The 19173-nt window shown below is 41.3% G+C and overlaps 1 protein-coding gene across 1 annotated transcript; it reads right to left on the bottom strand.

Annotated features, from left to right (window-relative positions):
• Positions 1-2807: 2807 nt before the first annotated feature.
• Positions 2808-17300, bottom strand: LOC131479211 (rho GTPase-activating protein 20-like). Its single transcript, XM_058659759.1, has 8 exons — positions 17168-17300; positions 15282-15425; positions 13102-13143; positions 12366-12450; positions 9209-9286; positions 6404-6470; positions 5691-5870; positions 2808-2839 (listed from the first exon to the last, which is right to left on the bottom strand). Exons 1-8 carry the CDS (start codon positions 17293-17295, stop codon positions 2808-2810), a joined length of 756 nt encoding a protein of 251 aa, XP_058515742.1. The 5' UTR covers positions 17296-17300.
• Positions 17301-19173: the final 1873 nt, after the last annotated feature.

Here is a 19173-nt window from a genome sequence, read left to right as displayed (position 1 = left end):
GACTACCTTGGAATTTATTGAAGTTAGTTAACAGGTTTGGTTATCAATAAGATGAAAATTAGTTAAAAGAAGATGTTAAAACACTGTTTTTCACAAAGAATCAGACTTCAACTCCATTGTTTTAAAGGCAAACATTCAGAAAACATACACATTATGACCCATTTTACTATACATCTTTAAAGAATTCGTTGTTCTCCTGCAAGTCAAAATTTCACATATTTCCTTGTAAGTAAGAACACAAGTAATTTACAATCTGGATCAATTTCATGAGTAGGAAACATTTTGACCAATGAACATAAATGCTCTTCTATTTTAATAGCATATATGATGCAATAAATTTAGCATAATTTTGTAATATTGTGAGATTATAATCCAAATTATTTTAAATGACAAGTACATTATTTAAATTTTATCTCAATCTTTGAGAGTTCCAGGTATCCTACTAGAACCCTCAAAGTCATGAGACTTGGTTTAGAACTCTGAAGAATTTAGAGGCCTAAATGATTTAAACAAAAAGTACCTTTAGCATTTAACTGAACATGTTGAATACTGTTAGACCTAATCAATGCCAGGACAACACTGTAATCTGAAGACCAAACAGCAAGAAAATGACACACGAATTTTTTTCCCCAGTGGAGGTGGAGAGTCTGGTTTGGCCAGGTCCTGTTAAATTTGTTAGACCTCTCTAAAATTATTTACCAGGAGAGAGAAAAGGGGCTAGTCATGGTCCGTCCCATCTCGTCTGTCAGTCACACACGCACCCAATTCAGAACAAGAACAACAACTTAACAATTCAAGACAAAGACACAACTGGAGAAAGAATATTAAAACAAAATTTAGTTTTGTCCGGACAAAAATAATAGAACACCAACAATATTGACAAAACATAAGCACAAACACCAAACATGTCAGAACAGAGACATATAACTCTCAAACCTGTTGCAACTTCCAACCTCTTCTTCGACACACTTTAACCTGGAGATATTTTGTAAAACAAGCACACATAGGTTCATCTCATGCTTTAAATTAATTTAACAGTGGATTTGGACCACTCTATATCAGATTACTTTTGTTAAGTCAAGTTACAGAACACATTTTTCTTATCTTTTTTTTCTCTCTCTCTCTTTTTTTTTTTTAATAAACCTTAAGTGGCTTATCTTACCCTGCCTCTCTCAGCTAAGGGGTTGGGTAAAGAAGTGGGAGATGCATGCCTGAAAAGGACTCAATAAAAGCAAGAGTAAAAGGTGTCTGAGTACCATAATCTTTCACTGCTTGCTTAATATTTTTTTAGATCTTTAAACTGCAGAGGTTGATGTTTGTGATGTGGTGTCCACCACCTCTTGCAGGGGTCTGAATAACAGGGCAGCATATTACACTCTTCTTGGGGAGATCTGAAGCCTCACTCTTACGGGGTTCTATTACAGGCTCCTCTTCTAGTAATGAGGCAGGGGCTGAAGGAGCTGCTGCTTCTGAAGCATAAGGTGGAGGTGGGTGAGAGGCGTCATGATTGACTATTATTCTGAGAGAGTATAGCTTCTGGGGCAGATTGATCAAGGGGTTTGGCACTGGACTCTGCCTCAATATCTATAATGACAGAAGATGGTCGAGAACCAGGGGAAGGTGAGGGGATAGGTGTGGACAGCCGAGAGTGACTTTCTTTAAGAGATCATTCTCCCTCAGAAGCCAAAATCTGTAAATCTGGATTCTGAGACTCAATCTTTAGGATATCATAAATCAAAGTCCAATAATTAAAGGCAGTAACAGGAATTTTCTCAGGCTCAAAAACCTCACAATAATCTTTAAAACAATCACCTACTCTACACCAAGTTTTCTCATCAATAGAACCATCCTGGGGATGCCAGGAACAAATCAGACCAACAAAATCCAAAAAGGTTTTGAGGTCTTTCTTTTCACCCTAATTCCTCGTGTCTTGAATGAATCTATAAGACCTTGCAAGAATAGGTCATGTTATGATAATGCTTGTCCCATCTTACCTTGGCTCCGTAAGATTTGCGCCGTGAATATTTCCCACGAGCTCGACTTCCAGCGGGTCAACCGTGAAACTGCTCAACCGGTGTTCCTTTTTGACGAGAGGCCTCTCCATGAATGATGGCACGGCGTTCTCTCTGTCGGTGGTCTGCACACATCCACGTTGGGCGCCAATTTGTCCTGTCCAGCAGGACAGTCAACGGGGTCGCAGCCACCTAGGAGAGAATGAAGGGACAAGAGACACAAAGAATGGACAGCAAGACAGTAGGTCTGATCAAGCTGTCAGTTTATTGATTTCAACTGAGGGTTTTTATATTCTTCAGTAACTAAGGCTCAGGGAAAGAGAAACTGGGACGCAAGCCATGGTCTCAAGACCAATTGTTCTTGAGCAGCCACCATATCAACAATAGTAACCAACATATCGACAATAGCGTAGGTAATCAGTAACAAGATATCGGTAAGTACAGCATCAATCACATTCTGAAACAGTTGCTAGGAACAATTGAAGCTAAGCGTGTGATTAGTTTCATAACTTCTTTCCCAAGCATCTAGCCAACCGGGGGTTTTCCACTGTCCCATAGGTCTATATTCAAAATGGCTTCAGTGTGGCTATAGTGCATGGCTCCTGACATGCCACGACAAATGGAGACTCATTCTCCCAATTTAATGTATTTCCAAACATAATTCTTTCCTTGAGACACAGAAATGATTTTATGTTGTCAATGTTTTGAAAAACACCCTTTGTTGATGGCCCATTTTGCCTTAAAAAGCGAAGCATCTCCTGCGAGGAATAAAACGTAAACAAATTACAGGATGTTTCACAACCACCAGCCCAGAACATGAGCCGGATCTGCAGAGGAACAGATACAGTGCATGAATTAACATGGCAAGAGCTGATTGATGGGAAGAAAGGAAATCTGCTTCAGTGCCTCTAAGTATATTTTCCAGTCATCCATCTAACCAATGCCCATACACTGAATGGTTTTGAATGCTGATTTTAACCTCATCTTCCTCTTCCAAGAAATCAAACTTTTAAACCAAAGTTTTCTTCTTCAAGCTTCCAGTGAATCAATCTCTATCATCTACCCTGCTGTTACTATTTCCAAAAACCTGTTTTTCCCAACTAGGAAGATATCATTGCCACCGTTATTGACATCAGCCCATCCTTATCTAAATAACTACGGGCTGCATTCTTACATTCTGTGGCTGCCCACACTCATCTAAAACCAGGGTGAAGGCCCACATATGACAGAATGCCTTCTTTGACTGCATGCCTATTATACCAGATTTTCACTGCCTTCTACATCTTAATGCCAATAGAGCAAGACGTGTTTCACAAATATCACAGGGAATTTGTCATTTATTAGGCTCTTTATATTTTATGCCTGCAACATAATGTATTACCTGATACTTTTTCACCCATTGATGACATCATCTTGATCAGGACCCTGGGAGCTCCTTGAACTTGTGAATGGAGTAAGGTCTGGGAGAATGTCCAAGATGGACCTAGTCTGATAAATTCCTTCCCACCCAGGAGGTATCTCCTTATACACAGGAGAGAACAAACAGATACACTGGGCAATCAACCAGTGTGCATGCTATTAAAAATCCTTGTTGGAAATAACAGGGCCAAGTTCTGTGGCCTTTATTCAACACATTCTCTTATGATAGAAGTATGAACACATTTGAGAATAATGTGTTTAAGCATTTTAAATACAAACCAAACTCATGTGAGAGAGGTTGTGTGAGAAGTCTGAGTCATCTAGACAAAGGGAGTAGAGGAACACTTCAAGCAAGAGGCTGCAAATGAGGGGCTGTGGACTCAGGGAATCAGATATGCACCTTTCCTACGTCAGTGAGCAAGTCACTGGAGGACACTGCTGAAACCAGTGAGATCGACTACCACTTTTCCTGTTGTGTTTCAAGTAAGACTGCAATTCCTAATCAGACTGTGCTTGTTTTTGAGGTCACAATAAGAGAACCAGTCAGCCAAAGCCAAGGGCTGACAAATGATTGTCACATTTGAAACAGTTGTAAGAGGACACTTAATACCTCAGGTTCTCAGCGCTCAGGAGGCATAACGATCATAATGATACCTAACAAAATGATTGCTGTAAGATCATTCATTTGAAGCCTAACCGGCTGTGCAGAAGAATCAGTGTCCAGAGACAGGCCGTCCTGGCTTGCTGCAGCGCCCAGGCAAGACAAATAATTTCTGAAAAATGCTGAAGAGAAAGTAAATTGATTAGATTACACCTACAATGACAGATTTTCTTTCTACATTTTCCATTTGACAGATTTTTTTTGAGGGGGAGGTCAGGGTTAGAAAAGAGAGGAACTGAGTCCTTTCCACATACAAGTTAATACCACCTGAATTAGCTAGTTACATCCATGTGGCATTATGAATTTTCCTCCAAATTACCTATAAGGTGCCAGGCAGGTGTTTAGTTTATTGACTTAGATGCCTGAAGCCCATATCAGAGTACCTGAGTCTGATGTCCTCCAGGTTCCAATTCCAACTTCTTACAAATCTAGGCCCTGGCTAACAAAATTAAGTTCCTGCTTCTAGCAAACACAACATGAATAAGTCCCCAACTTCCAGCTCCAGTCCTGCCTCTCACAAGGGTGACATGGGTAAGATCCCAACTTTCGGCCCTGACCCTGGCACAATCATGGCATTTATGGAGTGAAGAAAAGAACAGGAAGCATCTATCTCCATGTGTCTTGCTCTTTGTGTCTCATCTCCTAAGGATGAGGATGCTTTTCAAGCTCAATTCTTCTGGCAGCGATACTTCTCAAACAGTTTTTGCCTTTGAATCATGAACACCCCACACTGGACTGTATGTATATCCTGCTAAGCCTAATCAGTGGATTCAGAAGTCAGATCTCAAGGCCAGAATTGGAGGAGAGGTAGACTTTAACACACCCATTGAGCATAAAATGTTGTTACATAATAACAAAAATCAATTTAGCACACTATCCACAGTCACTTCAGCCCAAACAGAATCAATCTGAATTCAGTGCCAAAACTTTTAACTCTCCTTCAGATCTCCCACCTGAGATGGGAAGTCATCATTTCTTGGACCTTCAGAAGTGATGTGATTTCTGGTAAAGATCTATTTGCAATGCATAAGGACACGCCAAGAAATCTTCAAATCACTCATTCACTGCTGCAATGGCCACACATCAAGGGATGTGGCTGAAGACGGGAACTCCACCTGAGTCTCCCACGTTGGAGGCAGGGGCCCAGGGATTGGGTAACCCTCTGCTGCCACCTCAGGCACACCGCCAGCAAGGTCTATTATCATTGGAGCAGCTGGGAGTCAAACTGGTGCTACAACGGGATTCCAGCACTGTAAGATGCATCTTAACTCACTGTGCCCTTACATCTACCCCTCAGAAGGCAATTTCTGTAGATACCCAGGTTTATACATGCTTAATTTTATTGGGAAAATGCACAGGACATCTAGAGCTGACAGAAGTTCTAACATTAGAACAAGCATAATCCTAAACTGTGCTGGATTCTGATTTCAAACCATTTCTCTCAAGCTGGTTTTGTTTTTTCATATTCATCCTCCCACACAGGGAAGACCTTGGTGTCAGAACACCTTGGTGTTATAATCTATTTGTGTTCTGATTTTGTTCTCAGGAATGCAGATATGTCCTGAGAGCAGGGCATTGCATCTAATAAAAGTACTCACCACCTCTATGCTGGGGTCTTGGCTTGCCCTGGCATGTCAGGATAAACTGCAGTTTTCCATCAGCTAAGATCTCTGGGGTGGACTCCAGAAGGATATGGGGAGAGGTGGGCTTCCCCAGTGCGGACTGACGGATGGAAGTTCGATAATAGTGCTCCTGAATTGTGTATGGATTTTCATGGCCTAGGCAGAGAAGAATCTCATTTTATATCAGGCTGATGGTGAGAAGTATAATCAATCACACTTACTGTCAGTGTAGGCACTGCACTGGTGCAACTCAAGCTCCCCTTTGCCTATGGAACAGCATCATGAAAAGAAAAACACACAAGTGTCTTATGGAACATAAGGTGAAATGGGGAATTTAAATGACATATGTATCCATCATCTGCTTGAGAAAATGAAGTTCGATTCAATTTTCATTTCATACCAAAGGAACAAGTCCAAGAAATAACTTTCATCTGCACCTGTAAAAGCAGGTGACAAACTTTATTTTTGTTCCTTCTATATTAAAAACCAGTGTATGAAGTCAGAGATCAGGCACCTGTGTCTGCCGTGGAATGAGCATGTGGCACTGCACTTTTAAATGGGTGAATGACGATTGCAAGAGGTTGTCTCCTTTATGAGAGCTTTTAACCTTTTGGGCAAACATGGATATACAGGTTTTTTAAGTGCAATTTTGAAATAATTAATATGTTTTTATTTTCCAGAACACTTACCCATGAGTGGGAATGGGGCCTCAGTCTTACCATAATGGACCCACAGCTGGTAATCTCTTTCTGAGCCCTTGGAGAAAAAAAGGACTTGGCCTCAAAACATGTTTTCATCAGAGAATACTTAAACATGTATTTCCAGAGCATTTCTGCATTTCCAAAGAAGAAAATAACTGGGACCAGGGCCAATACTATCTGATCCACAATTCTGCTCAACAAAGTGGCCTAAGGGTTAAGGAATCACATTTATGCTATTACACTAACGAAGACAAGTCTACTCCTGATCATTCTTTCAGCCATCAGCAGACTCCTAGGAGAATGGTATGATTTTCTTTTCCATGACTCTGTTCATGTACAAGTACTGTCTGCCAGGACTGCCTAAACAAGGTGACACCTACATGACATCATAAGCTCAGCCATCCAGAAAGAACAGGCACAGGACCAGAAGGCAAGGAAGAGAAAGCAGAACTAACCCATCAGCTTCCATTCCCACAACTCTTACTGTGGGGATGGTAGAAAGCAGGGTTCTCAGCTGGAAAAGCAGGCCACAAGAACGTGATTACCCACGCAACTCTAGAAATGCCAGTTGAAATGAGCACATCAATATGTTTCTGTTCAATGTTTTAATTCCTTTCAGGAGCGAGCAAGCCAAAATGAGATTCACAAGGAGTAATCGTTCATTGCCTGATGATAGCCTTGATTATTCAGGAAATGCACTAGCAGGCATGGAGGCTCTCACACAAATATCCATTTACATACACATAGCTTCACTGCCTAAAAATTACTCAGGAGCAGGAAGATCTAACGAAACTCTTGCTTGAAGGTATGGAACCCTTATGCTGCAGTGCCTTAACTGGCACATACAGATACAAATGGGATCCACTTATCTGTAAATTGAAATTCCTTTTTTTCTGATAAGACTCCAAGAAAAACTCTGGCCATTAGATAAAATCAACTATATTTAAAGTCAAATCTTTGTCACCAACCCCATTCATATAACAACTCACTCTCCTCCAAGGCCTAGCTCTTCTTCAGAGTTCACATATATTACTCACTAGACTTCAGTGCAGAGGTGTATGTTTTACTCAGTACACAGAAACTCAGCAATTCATCCTTCTTTCAAATGTATAACTCATTTGTGCTGCAGTGAAATAATTGGTTTCTTATACCAACTCTGCTTGCCCTGGCAGCTTTTAGGAGACTTGAATACATTAGAAAAATCTTGAATATTAGAACAGTATAGAGCTTTCACAGTTATAGGGAACATTTTCCAGGAACCCATACTATCAAATTGTTCCTTATTTTTCTGCTGATAGAATGGCAAGCTCTTCAGTGATAGTGAGGATAGGATTCTGATGGTCCCAATATAAATGCCATTGCATCCTTGGCTTTTAGTCACTTCTCATTTGTGTGGAATTTTCACTTCATCTCAAATACCACATATACATATTAAAAATCTGCTAATTTCTATCAGGAAAAACATCAACAATAAAGGCCACATGTATGCATCTGTCAGGATGCAATCACTTAAAAAAGAAAAGTAATGGGTTAGAAATCAGATAGGAAACTCACTACCCACAACAGAGGGTGTGGGGTTAAGCCGTGACACTGGACCCGGGACACTGCCACTGGATCCTCTCGGAATCCTGAGGATGTGCATCCCAACACAGCACTGATGGCCCATGTATCTGGATTCCCACCACCTACACAGGAGAATTGGATGAGCTTCTCAGCTCCAGGAATGAGCCCTGCTATTATGCTAAGCATTTGTGGAGGTTGTCCATAGTAGTGAACTCTCGACTACGTGTGCCTGTGTGTCTCTGTTCCAAACAAAGGAAATTAAAACACAAAACATACAAGAGGTGTCTATACACATTCCCCAGAAGCCCAGCTTTCACTCACACCTTACCTTTACTGAATTTTACAGGTACAGGGCATGTCATTCTCAGGACCAGTATCTAAAGCACGACTCTATTCATATATTTTATGTCAACATTCACAATAAGAGGATTTTTAGCAGGTGGATAAGATCCTTGAGAACTGTATCACAACACTTGGACTTCAATTCCAGCTCTAGCTTCCTGCAAAGGTACACTCTGGGAGGTAACTGAAAATGCTCGAGTAATCAGGTCCTTTCAAATACTCGGGGTTCATCAGTTATATTCCTGGCTCCAGGACATCCTAGGGCACTCTAGCCATCTGGAGACTGAACCAATGGAAGGGAGAATGCTCCTTGTATCTGCTTTTCTCTCATCTTTCTGCTTGCTTCTCTTTCTCCCCCTCTCTGCCTTGGTATGTACTCTGATTCTCAAAACAAACAAAAAATCAGACATGTACTTTAGGGATCTTCATGCTGAGATTATGAGATAGAGCAATAGGGTCAGCAGTTATGGAATCAGGGTAATCACAGTGTACAGAAACAGCAATCCAAACACACGTCTACTATTTTCTTATTAAGACATTAGAAAGCTGACAAAATGCTTTTTACCTTTATGAGATTCAAATTAAAACCTGTGGAAATAGTCATCTGAAATTATACCCATGTTTTATTAAACTATGCCTTCCAGCTCATGCAAAGTTTAAAATCAAAACATAAGAGCAATGACCATACACAAATATCCCTAATGCATTCTACCCCATGATTTCATGTTTCTATGGGCAATACACATTGTATATGCAGTTGGTCCCTTATGCCTCATAGTACATCATACAAACATACACACTGTAGGTACCTATGTACCAGTAGCAACATGGAAATACATTTATCAAAGATCAAAGTTGTTATTTTAAAGCAGTTCTCAGGTTACTTACAGTTAATCCTAGCCCTGGCAATGCCATGTTGATAACATCCCTGATGGTGTCTAAATTGTGACCTGCTAAAATGGCAGACTGTAAAAGAGAAAAGGAGAATATAAACTGGTGATATGGAGAAACATTTCAGCATATGATTACACAATTATAAAATCCTTACCCAGTTAAAGGACAAATTTGAGGACTATCAAATAAAAAATAGAAAGTGTCAATGCTGAATAATTTATTTGCATCACTTTACATAACTCAGAGCCAGGAGAAAAACTTTCATTAAAGTATAAGAAATAGTTTAATATGGTATGGAAAACATAACATAGGATCAAAGAGAAAGAATGTCAATTCAGGCAGGACCCGTAAAGGGACTGATTCTCTGCAGCAAAAATTCTTTCCTTCACAGGGAATTGTTCTGCAATGAAGGGCTGGTCCCTCTCCTTCCCTGGCTGGTTGCTTGTTTATGTTCAGTCTTGGTCATGTGAGGTTAAGAACCGACTGTGGAGGACATTCTTACTAAACCACTTTGTAGGAAGCGCCCTCACAAAGACAGGCATCACACCTACTTAGATTTTCACTCCCCATATTCATTGACACTGTGAATCCACAGTTCAAGAACAAAAATGCTCAATATTTAAGTCCTATTTTTGAGCTACCTGAAAGCCCTTCCACAGAAATTTGAAGCTCTGCATTATCCATTTACAGATAATTTCCCTTCATTTTGAAGGAGAATCATCTTTTTATAACACGCAGATCATAAAATAATGGTTTATCATGATATACAGAAGCATTACATTCAAAATAATCATTACCAGGATACCTGCCTCTCCTTGTGATCTTGATATCTTTGTAAACAAAATAAATTCAAGTAAAAGAGTTGGTGAAGATGGATGACTAGGAAAGGTTAGCAAAGGAGATGAGAGTTGGTTAGAATCCTGAGGTAGAAATTCTGCAGAAGCCACAAACACACCACAGAGCAGTGTGGATGGTGAGGTCAAGCAGCAGTGGGAGGACACACAAAGCTGGAAACTGGAGGAAATGCCAGAAGCAGAGACAGAGATGGGAGCAAACCATGGTGGCCGGAATCACGGAGACCGAGATGGGAGCAGACCATGGCAGCCGGAATCACGGGCGACATTATCAGATGTGAAGTCTTGCACACCCACTGATTCTGGGTTCAGACTGCAGCCAGAGAGGAAGAAAAACTCCTGGCTGGTCACTGCAGGGAAGGCGCACAGTTTTCCCCATTCATCCGCAAAGCAGCTGGACCAGAGAGCACGAGGCACATTTAGATGCGAGGGGTGGACCAGCTGTCGTTTAGTTAGGAAGGAACTTGGAGGGGATGGACCAGCATCTCATGGTGGCTGTGGTGGCTCTAATGCATGCCTCACTAAGCACAAGCAGTTTACTCTACACAGAGGAATGTAATTCTCTGATTCTGTCAAGAGGACAGGTCCCCAACTGGTGTTTAACCTGGGCTAGTGGCCAGGAAGGGGGTGGTGCACAGGTCTGGAACTGTGAGGTGCCCAGATTCACACCCTTCTACAGGCCGTTGGCACAAGATACCAAGAGAGGGCCTTCATAGGCTGCTGGTGCTGGCAATCACTCTGTTCTCTGCAGTCAGGGGAGACTCAAAGACCTGAGGTGAGCTTCAGCACCCTGTGACTGTTCTAACACAGTATTGCTGAATTACTCCACACCAGAAACAGAAGATACTGAAAACAGGATGGGAAGCAGGAAAGACGTACACACAGGTGATCAGTAGAGGAGGCTTAGACTAGTCACCAGAAAGCATGTGGAACAACAGGCAGTGGAGCAAAACGTGTGCAGAAGAAAATATCAGCTAAAACATCTTTTTTCAAGATTCGTCAAAAAGTGCCATTCAGTAGTGAACTGGAAACATCCATTTTCAGGAGAAAGAACTTTAGGAACTCAACATGCACTAGAACTGGAATGTACTATAGGAAACGATTGTTTCTGTGAGATAAAATTAATGAACATTAGAAGGAAACAGATCTCCCAATATGAATGAGTAGCATTGGTGTTGTATGAATATCTGCTGCAAACAACTCTGTTGAACTATCTTTTTCCCCTGCAATGGCATTTTGTGTGATCTGACACTGGCATAAAGCACAGAGTACATCTGTTGTGTTGGTCACACCCAATGACATATTGGCTAGTGTACCCTAACTTCAGAAATCAAGTGTGATCCCATTGAAACTGCTCCTTCCAACAGCATTCAAAAAAATGAGGCAGACACACTCTGCTCTCCTAAATGCTTCATCCCTTCAGAATTCTACTCAGTTCTGGCAAAGTAGAAGTTAGGTGTAAGTAGCTCAGAGCAGCAGCTGACCCTGGAGTGGGTCCTGTCCCAGAAAGGGAGCATCACAAAGTGACTATCAACTGGAATATGAAAAACAGGTGGAAGCATTGTTTTAATTGGTGTTCAATTTCCAGGTGAGGACTGGACGGTGGCTGCACAAGAATATGATTTTATTTAGGCTTGTGCAGGTGTTCAAGGATTAAAGGGTACACCACATGGAACTGACTTCAGAAAAGGCACATGAAGACACCTATCTAGAGGGACAATGAAAAGAAATTTTTAAAAATCCAAACAGGACAAAATGTCAACCAAACAGGCACATCTGGGTTACAGCCTATACGGTGCATGGCATACCCATCTCTAGTTTGTACATTGCATTCTCTTAAAATATTCTATCAGAATAAATGAAAGTATTTTAACAAACATGAAAACTGGAAATGAAATCATCATCTGAAAGTAGTAAAAATCAGAGGGAAAGATTTATTTCCCAGAATACTGCCTTAGAAAAATAATGTTTTTAAGAATGAAATTCTATGGATATTCAACAGGAGATTCTCGTTTTTAGCACAAGCACTGAATCACCAGATTCCATTGCTTCACATAATCTCTTACTTGATACACATGAAGTATTGCATGTACATCTGAAGATACATTAATACAAGGTTCTTCTATCACGCTCTCACTAACCCTCCAACACTCCCAGTTCCTCTCCTCTCCTCTCTTCCTCCCTTCTCTCTTTTTCACTCCTGTCACTTTCTCCAGCCCTCCTATCCCTGTGTCTCTTTCATTATGGCTAAGTCATATAATTGTAGTTTAAATTTTTTTGGTGAAAAGCATACTTACACTGGAAGAATTATTAATATTACTGGTAGTGATTTTAACCAGAGTATTCTGCAATCCATCCATCTTCTGGCTTTGGGTGATTGATCTAATAAAATCCATAAAATACACAAATAAATTAGCCAATCATTCTTTTCAAATCAACCCATGTTTATATATATGTATATATATATATATATAATTCATTATATGTGAAAATTTTGTTTGAGTTATTGAAGACACATATTTGTAGACTATGCATGTCTATGCTCATATATCTGTAGCATTTTTACTCTTATAAGATGTATCCATGGAAAACATCTGCATTTAGAGTGCCTTACCAAGGTCAAAATATGGGTAGGAAAGTAATTTGGGAAAGGAACATGTGGTCTTGAAAATAATTTCTGTGATATGTCAACTGAGCATTCTTGCCTGCACTGAAGGAACTGACATCACCAACACACGACCTAAAAAGGGTAACAGGCAGTGTTGCTGTGAGACTCACCCAGCACAGCAGCCTGGATTTACGGGAATTTACTATATACTGAGGACCATGGTTGCTTCATTCAAAAGGTTTTAGGCAGAGAAAGAATGAGGGGTGCATCTAGAACTTCCTCAACAATGAATATATCCAAGGGAGAAACAGTCTGAAGATGATCTGAAGTGTTATTAAGGAGGTTTCATGTGGTGGCATTGTTTCCAGAGATTATGTTCTCTGATCACAAACTAAAGACACAAAATGTGTATCCTGCAGAAATACCTTTCCAGAAAGCGATGCCATTTATCCTTCAGTTCCACAGACCTGCAAACAGAGAAGAGGGAGAAAATATTACACTATGTAAAAAAATTGATTCCATGTGATTTAGAATTTCAATTTAGATAAATATATTAGCAGGCATTCGACAGCAACAGTAGTTCAGGTGTAAGTGCTACTTTTCCCTGCCTCTACACGTGGGCTCTGGATGGATTCTGCTCTTCCACAGCAGAAACTGATCTGAAACTAAAGCCCGAGTTTCAACAGTGGGATGCTTACTCAGTGACCACAGGAAAGTTTCCACTAATTAAACCTGAGTGCTCTTGTATTTTGAAGTGTTATATAAATGTAAAATACACTATGACTCAGGTTAAGTCCAAATGAAGAAACTACCATGTGGATGGAATACTCAATTCAGAAATAAGGATATAACTTGTGGGGGGTGGGCGTGTGGAATCCATATTACTGTAATTGTTCATAGGGATTGTAGAATTAGCGTATGTTAAACAAATACATAGGAAACATTTTTCAGAAGTATGTGTGAGGAATGTCAGCTCTCCTACTGCTAAAAGACAAATGCTTAAAATCCTTTCTGAAATATCATGGATGTATCTGCTAAGGATCAAACACGCATGGATTTATAAATTGCTAGCATCAGAACAGGTATGGCTAACTACAGATCACATAAAATCGAGCACTTGTGAGACTGGGTACATTCACCATCCTGTGCATGCAAAACTCTGTAATAATATTTTGTTACAGAGTATTTTCATTATCCCAAGAATAAACTCTGAACTCAGTAAGCAGCCATCCCAATTCCCCATTGCCACCAGATCCTACACCACATCATGTAATTCCCTCAGCACCACAAGCGTCACGCACTAACATCTATACCTACAAGAGGGTTTTCCATTCCCATTTTCACCAATCTTGAGAGGCATGTTTATTTTTGCAGCATGTGTTTTTAACTTTATGCTGATGAAACTTTATCATTTTCCCCTGTTGTGGACTGTGCTCACTGGCTCTGTATTTCAGGGGATATATAATGGAAGTGTAGTGGGGACTGATCCATTCAGATATGGAGACAAAGCACTCTGTGTCTCTGTGCATACAGACCAGAGATGGATACCCAGTGAAAGAACTGAATACATCCAAACAGTAAGCTGATGGACTTGCTGACAATGTCCATGCCTGCATTGTAGGGAAACACTTCAATAACAGCATGATGGACTTGTGACTGTTCATGAATGACATCCACTGTACTAGAGGGGAAATCAATGGGGAAGACAGAGACCTTGGGGAAGGGCACAGGCAACCCCAGAGCCTGTGTCTATATCATAAAACAAAATAAATTTTTAAATGTAATAAAAAGAATGTGAGAGACAATCAGAATTCCAATTTGCTGGTTCACCTCCTGATTGTCCACAACTACCAAATATGTCTCTGGGAGCTGAGAACTCAATGCAGGCTCTTCCTGTGGGTAGCCGAACCCCAGTGCCTGAAGACAACACCACTGCTTCCCAAGGTCTGCATTAACAAGAAACCGGAGTCAAGGTAAGAACTAGAAGTGGAACCTGGGTTTTCCAACGTAGGATAGAAGTTTCTTAAGTGCTAGGCTAAACACTCATCTTGTAGTTTTTTAAAATCACTGTTGTTAACCTAGATACGCAATCCAATTTTGAATACATTGCCTGTAATTTGACAGCTGTATTAAAATGAATAAAGCAGTGTAAGGGGGTGGGGGTATGATGAAATAAATGCACCTCACTTCAAGGCAACTAATTTAGGTCCTGGCTACTCCACCCTTTCGATCAGCTTCCTATGAATGCATCTGAGAAGTAGCCTGTGGTGGCATAAGTGCTTGTACATCCACCACTCACAAGTGAGATCTAAAAGGAATTGTGAGGCCTGGTGCCAGTTTGACACAGCCACAGCTGTTAAAGGCATTCAGAAATACACCAGTGAATGAAAAAAAACTTTGACAAAGTAGAAGACACACAAATGCCATGACTGAAGGCATTGCAAGTCAGTGGTAATTATAGAATCAGATCAAAATATTTCCTTTTCCCAAAATTACGTTTGTGGGGAATTTAATTACACATCTGTATATTTCCTGGGCTAGGCAAAGATGACTACTACTATTCATAAAAAAAAGTGATATTACAGGATTCAGAAGTGGTACTTACGAGAACTTAGCCGTAAAATTTTGCAAAGGCCATCCCAACTTCAGTGATTTTAATTCAGGACTGTCACCATGCTCCACAGTATTTTTAGCAAGCCATATGTTGTTTATTGGAACCCGGAGTTTGATTTTGAACTGCTTTTTGTACCTAGAGAAAGATTATCAAATGAGATGTTTGTTTCTTAAATGTGATGGGGACAGCTCTTTCCCACATATTCCCTCTTAGTGCACAGTACAAGTGAGGGTCAGATGGGCCATTGCTGGGTGTGTCCTAAGTGAGGGATGACCCAGCGCACCTACAACACAGATGGGCCACTGCTGGGTGTGTCCTAAGTGAGGGATGACCCAGGGCACCTACAACACAGATGGGCCATTGCTGGGTGTGTCCTAAGTGAGGGATGACCCAGGGCACCTACAACACAGATGGGCCACTGCTGGGTGTGTCCTAAGTGAGGGATGACCCAGGGCACCTACAACACAGAAGGGCCATTGCTGGGTGTGTCCTAAGTGAGGGATGACCCAGGGCACCTACAACACAGATGGGCCATCGCTGGGTGGTTTCCTTTCTTAATACTGAGTGCAGTAAGTACACAGCAAACTCTGTCTTAAAGATGTTACATTTTAAAAAATGTTACATTTTAAACTCATTCCCTGGTTATCTATATCTTACTGAATTCAACAGTATTGTGGGGAGTTGGAAAAAATCCTTAAATACTACATGAATTATTTCCAAATAAGAGAGACAGACTCAAGTCTTGGAATAGCTTTAGTGCGGAAAGATTTCAAATACATTTGAATCTCGAGTTTTTAGAGCAGGAGTGGGGAGCATCTGGTTCCCAGGCTGTATGAGGACAGAAAAGTCATTTGGGATAGTTTGGTCAAGGCAACTGCAGGCTGGATTCAAAATGCAATAAATTCATAATTTTTAATGTTGGCACTTTGACTCATTCAATGAATGATGTTATAAATATTCAAATGGCCCCCGGCAGAAAACAAGTTTCTTCACCGCTGTAATAACCATAGCTTATTTCAAATTTCCCTTCTTAAGGTCTGGTTCAAACAACGTGCCTCAACGATTGTGGCTAAGGCTGTACTGCCATAGCCGACAGTCTACAGCCAAATCACAACCACAATGCAAAATGCATCCGAGCCGAGTGCTCAGAGTGTGATGAGTAAGTGCAGAAAACGGCTCACACTTTTCTGCTACAGTCACAGGGTGATCAGCAGCTTCAGCAGTGTCCTTGCTGGACAAAGGTGTGGCCCAACCCAGCTTCACTTTGACATGTTGTCTTCCTCACTGTCAACTCTAACTTTCAAGTGAATTATAGAAGCAAGCAGTGACAAGCCTGAAGAAAGATGCTCAGGGTTCAGGGCACAGCAGTGTAGGACTCTTGGAGTCCATCTAATCATGCAACACAGGAGACCTCGTGTGGAAAGACCCATAACATCCTGGAGGAAGGAGCCTTAGCACAGCAGGGCCTCTGGTCACCTGAGTCAGGCAGCTTGGGGCACTCAGTCTAGAACAGGCGGCTGCTTCTCATGCCAAAGGCAGTTTAAATGTTGCAAGGACTCCTCTCTGACACTTTACCTTATTCTCTGCACCACGTCTATCCTCCTATAAGAACACAGTCTACATTTGCCAGAACCTTCAATTATCTGCTTGCTATTTTATCATATGTACGAATCCCAAGAAAAGAGGAACCCTGACCCTCCTATTCTTGATTGCATTCTCTACAAGCAAAAGATGCAGAATAAATCTTCACAGAATAATTCATAATTAAGGGAGAAGCCCAAAACATTTGCAGAGACCAAACTAAACCACTCTGTTTACTTAGAGAAAGTACACAAAAATGATTTTAAACCAGGAAAGCATGCTTGGAATGCACCTACTTGTTGTTTGTAATGAGCAGCACATCACTGTACAGAAAGGCATGACGCTTCTTGACCTGGTTATTACTGGCCAGCTTCACAGGTCCATGCAGCAGGAGGCGGCGTTGGGGGGGCTCCGGTGAAGTCATGGCTGCTGGGCCATCAGTTTTACAACCACGGTTGGGCCTGCTCAACATCAAACACCACAGAGCCATGATAAAACAACTGACAGAATGAGCTTTATGCCAAACATTTGGGGTGACACATGACCAAATTATAGCCTCACTTTCCCAAAAAAGGATCTCCAACTAAATGTAATGGGGTTCTGTGTTTAAAAGCCTGAAAGAGCAGAGGTCAGAGACGCAGACAGATGGGGAAGACCCTCAAGGGAGAATCTAGGGGAAACCAGAAAACAGCAAGTCAGAGCAGAAAGAAAAGGTGGAAGCCACTGGTCACATCAAATGCTGTGGAAGGTGTGGTGTGAGATCAGCAGGCACTGATCATCGGATTCAGTAACACGAAGGCCATTGGTAACCTTGGACAACCGTTGGTGGAGTGACGGAAGGAGTGCTTGCTAGATAGGCTGGTAGGCAGAATGTCCCCCCATCAACCCACCCAAAACGTAAGTCTTAAACACTATATGACAACCTAGGAATATGTCAATTGCAAAAAGAGAGTACAGATTGAAAAAGTGTGAAAAACCTTCACATAGGGTTGACTGCCCTAGTAGGCCTAAGCTAATCAAGTGGGATCTCCAGATCAGAGCTGTCATCCAGCATTTTTTAATGATGTTTGTCAAGACATACTTACAATTGGGTCTCAGGTTGGCATGATTATTTATACACTAAATAGGCTCCCCATCTTACCTAAATCAGTATTCTCATTAAGGCAGTGTGGCAGTGCTAAAAAGCACCAGATCATACTGCAAGTATCTAAATTTTAACACAAAGCCATGTTTAGATGTGAACTACTTGAGTTAGGACCATCTCTAACAGGTGTATGTGGCCATAAAAGTTAAACCTATGGCCTGGGAATAACACAAAACTCTTTCCTAAACAGGAAAGCTCCTCTGTAGATTGCTTTTCAGGGGGAAACTGCTTCCCATGGAGCTAAAGAATTGTCTCCCTGATGATACAGAGCCTGCTCTGGAGGTCAGCAGTGCCATATCAGCAGAACCTGAGTATCCTCACATGTTATCAACAACAAAATGACCAGTTACTCGCCATCTGGGTTAACAAGTTCACAACTCCTCCTGGACTACTAGTCAGCTTGGGTGATCACAAGTAGAGGATGAGAAGATTACCCAGAACCATGGGCCTGTGGACGAATTCCAGGAGTGGAGTCCTTTTTGGCTCCTAGAAACATTCCCGTTCCCTATGCTGGCCGTAGGGAGAGACGTGGCTAGACTAGCACACAGATGCTGGGCACACCACTAGGACAAGTGATGGTTCTGCAGTAGCCAGGCCAGCCCACCACTGTGATGTCAGAGTTCTAAGGCTCATGCCATAGCTGACCAACTGACAAACTCACACACCAGTCTGCTGTGTTTGGGCCCTGACTTTTGATTCCTCCAATTTAATCTGAGGTAATCATTCCTGCACATGAAGTTGTAAGAAATATAGATGAATAAACCTTTCATTCAGTTTGTCCAAGTGTCAATATTTCCCTAAACTATACCATAATATTATTACTGTGTCATTTTCATAGTGAAATTACATAATACTGTAGATAACAATTAGTATAAGCAACATATGTTTAACCCCGTTTTCTACTCCCTGGCACTAGGTGAATTGTCAGAAGAAGTTCATGTCACTTACAGCTTTGAAGGTTCAAAGTCCGCGATCGTGTTCCCCCCACTGACTCAGCTGCTCTTCCCGGTTCAAGGTCCAGCACCTTCACACTGTGTCCTTGTGCAGCAAGGAAAGACAGATCAGGGCTCCAAAGTGGGAACGAGGTGGGGGACTCAACCCACAGCAGTCTGTTTTCATTTCTGTCACTGAACTCTGGACTTTCCACCCTAAATGCCA

The sequence above is a fragment of the Ochotona princeps genome, unplaced genomic scaffold (genome assembly GCF_030435755.1).
Source record: "Ochotona princeps isolate mOchPri1 unplaced genomic scaffold, mOchPri1.hap1 HAP1_SCAFFOLD_101, whole genome shotgun sequence".
Classification (NCBI taxonomy): domain Eukaryota; kingdom Metazoa; phylum Chordata; class Mammalia; order Lagomorpha; family Ochotonidae; genus Ochotona; species Ochotona princeps.
Note: the sequence above shows the minus strand (reverse complement) of the source record. Positions and strands in the feature narration are given on the sequence as shown.

What these genes read in the sequence shown, in the direction of transcription:
- LOC131479211 (XM_058659759.1), bottom strand. Translation starts at nt 17,295, where the DNA reads ATGACTTCACCGGAGCCCCCCCAACGCCGCCTCCTGCTGCATGGACCT. An exon ending in AATTTTACGGCTAAGTTCTC is followed by an intron (nt 13,144 to 15,281) that starts GTAAGTACCACT and finishes CTCTGTTTGCAG; the next exon opens with GTCTGTGGAACTGAAGGATA. An exon ending in TGGCATCGCTTTCTGGAAAG is followed by an intron (nt 12,451 to 13,101) that starts GTATTTCTGCAG and finishes GGATTTTATTAG; the next exon opens with ATCAATCACCCAAAGCCAGA.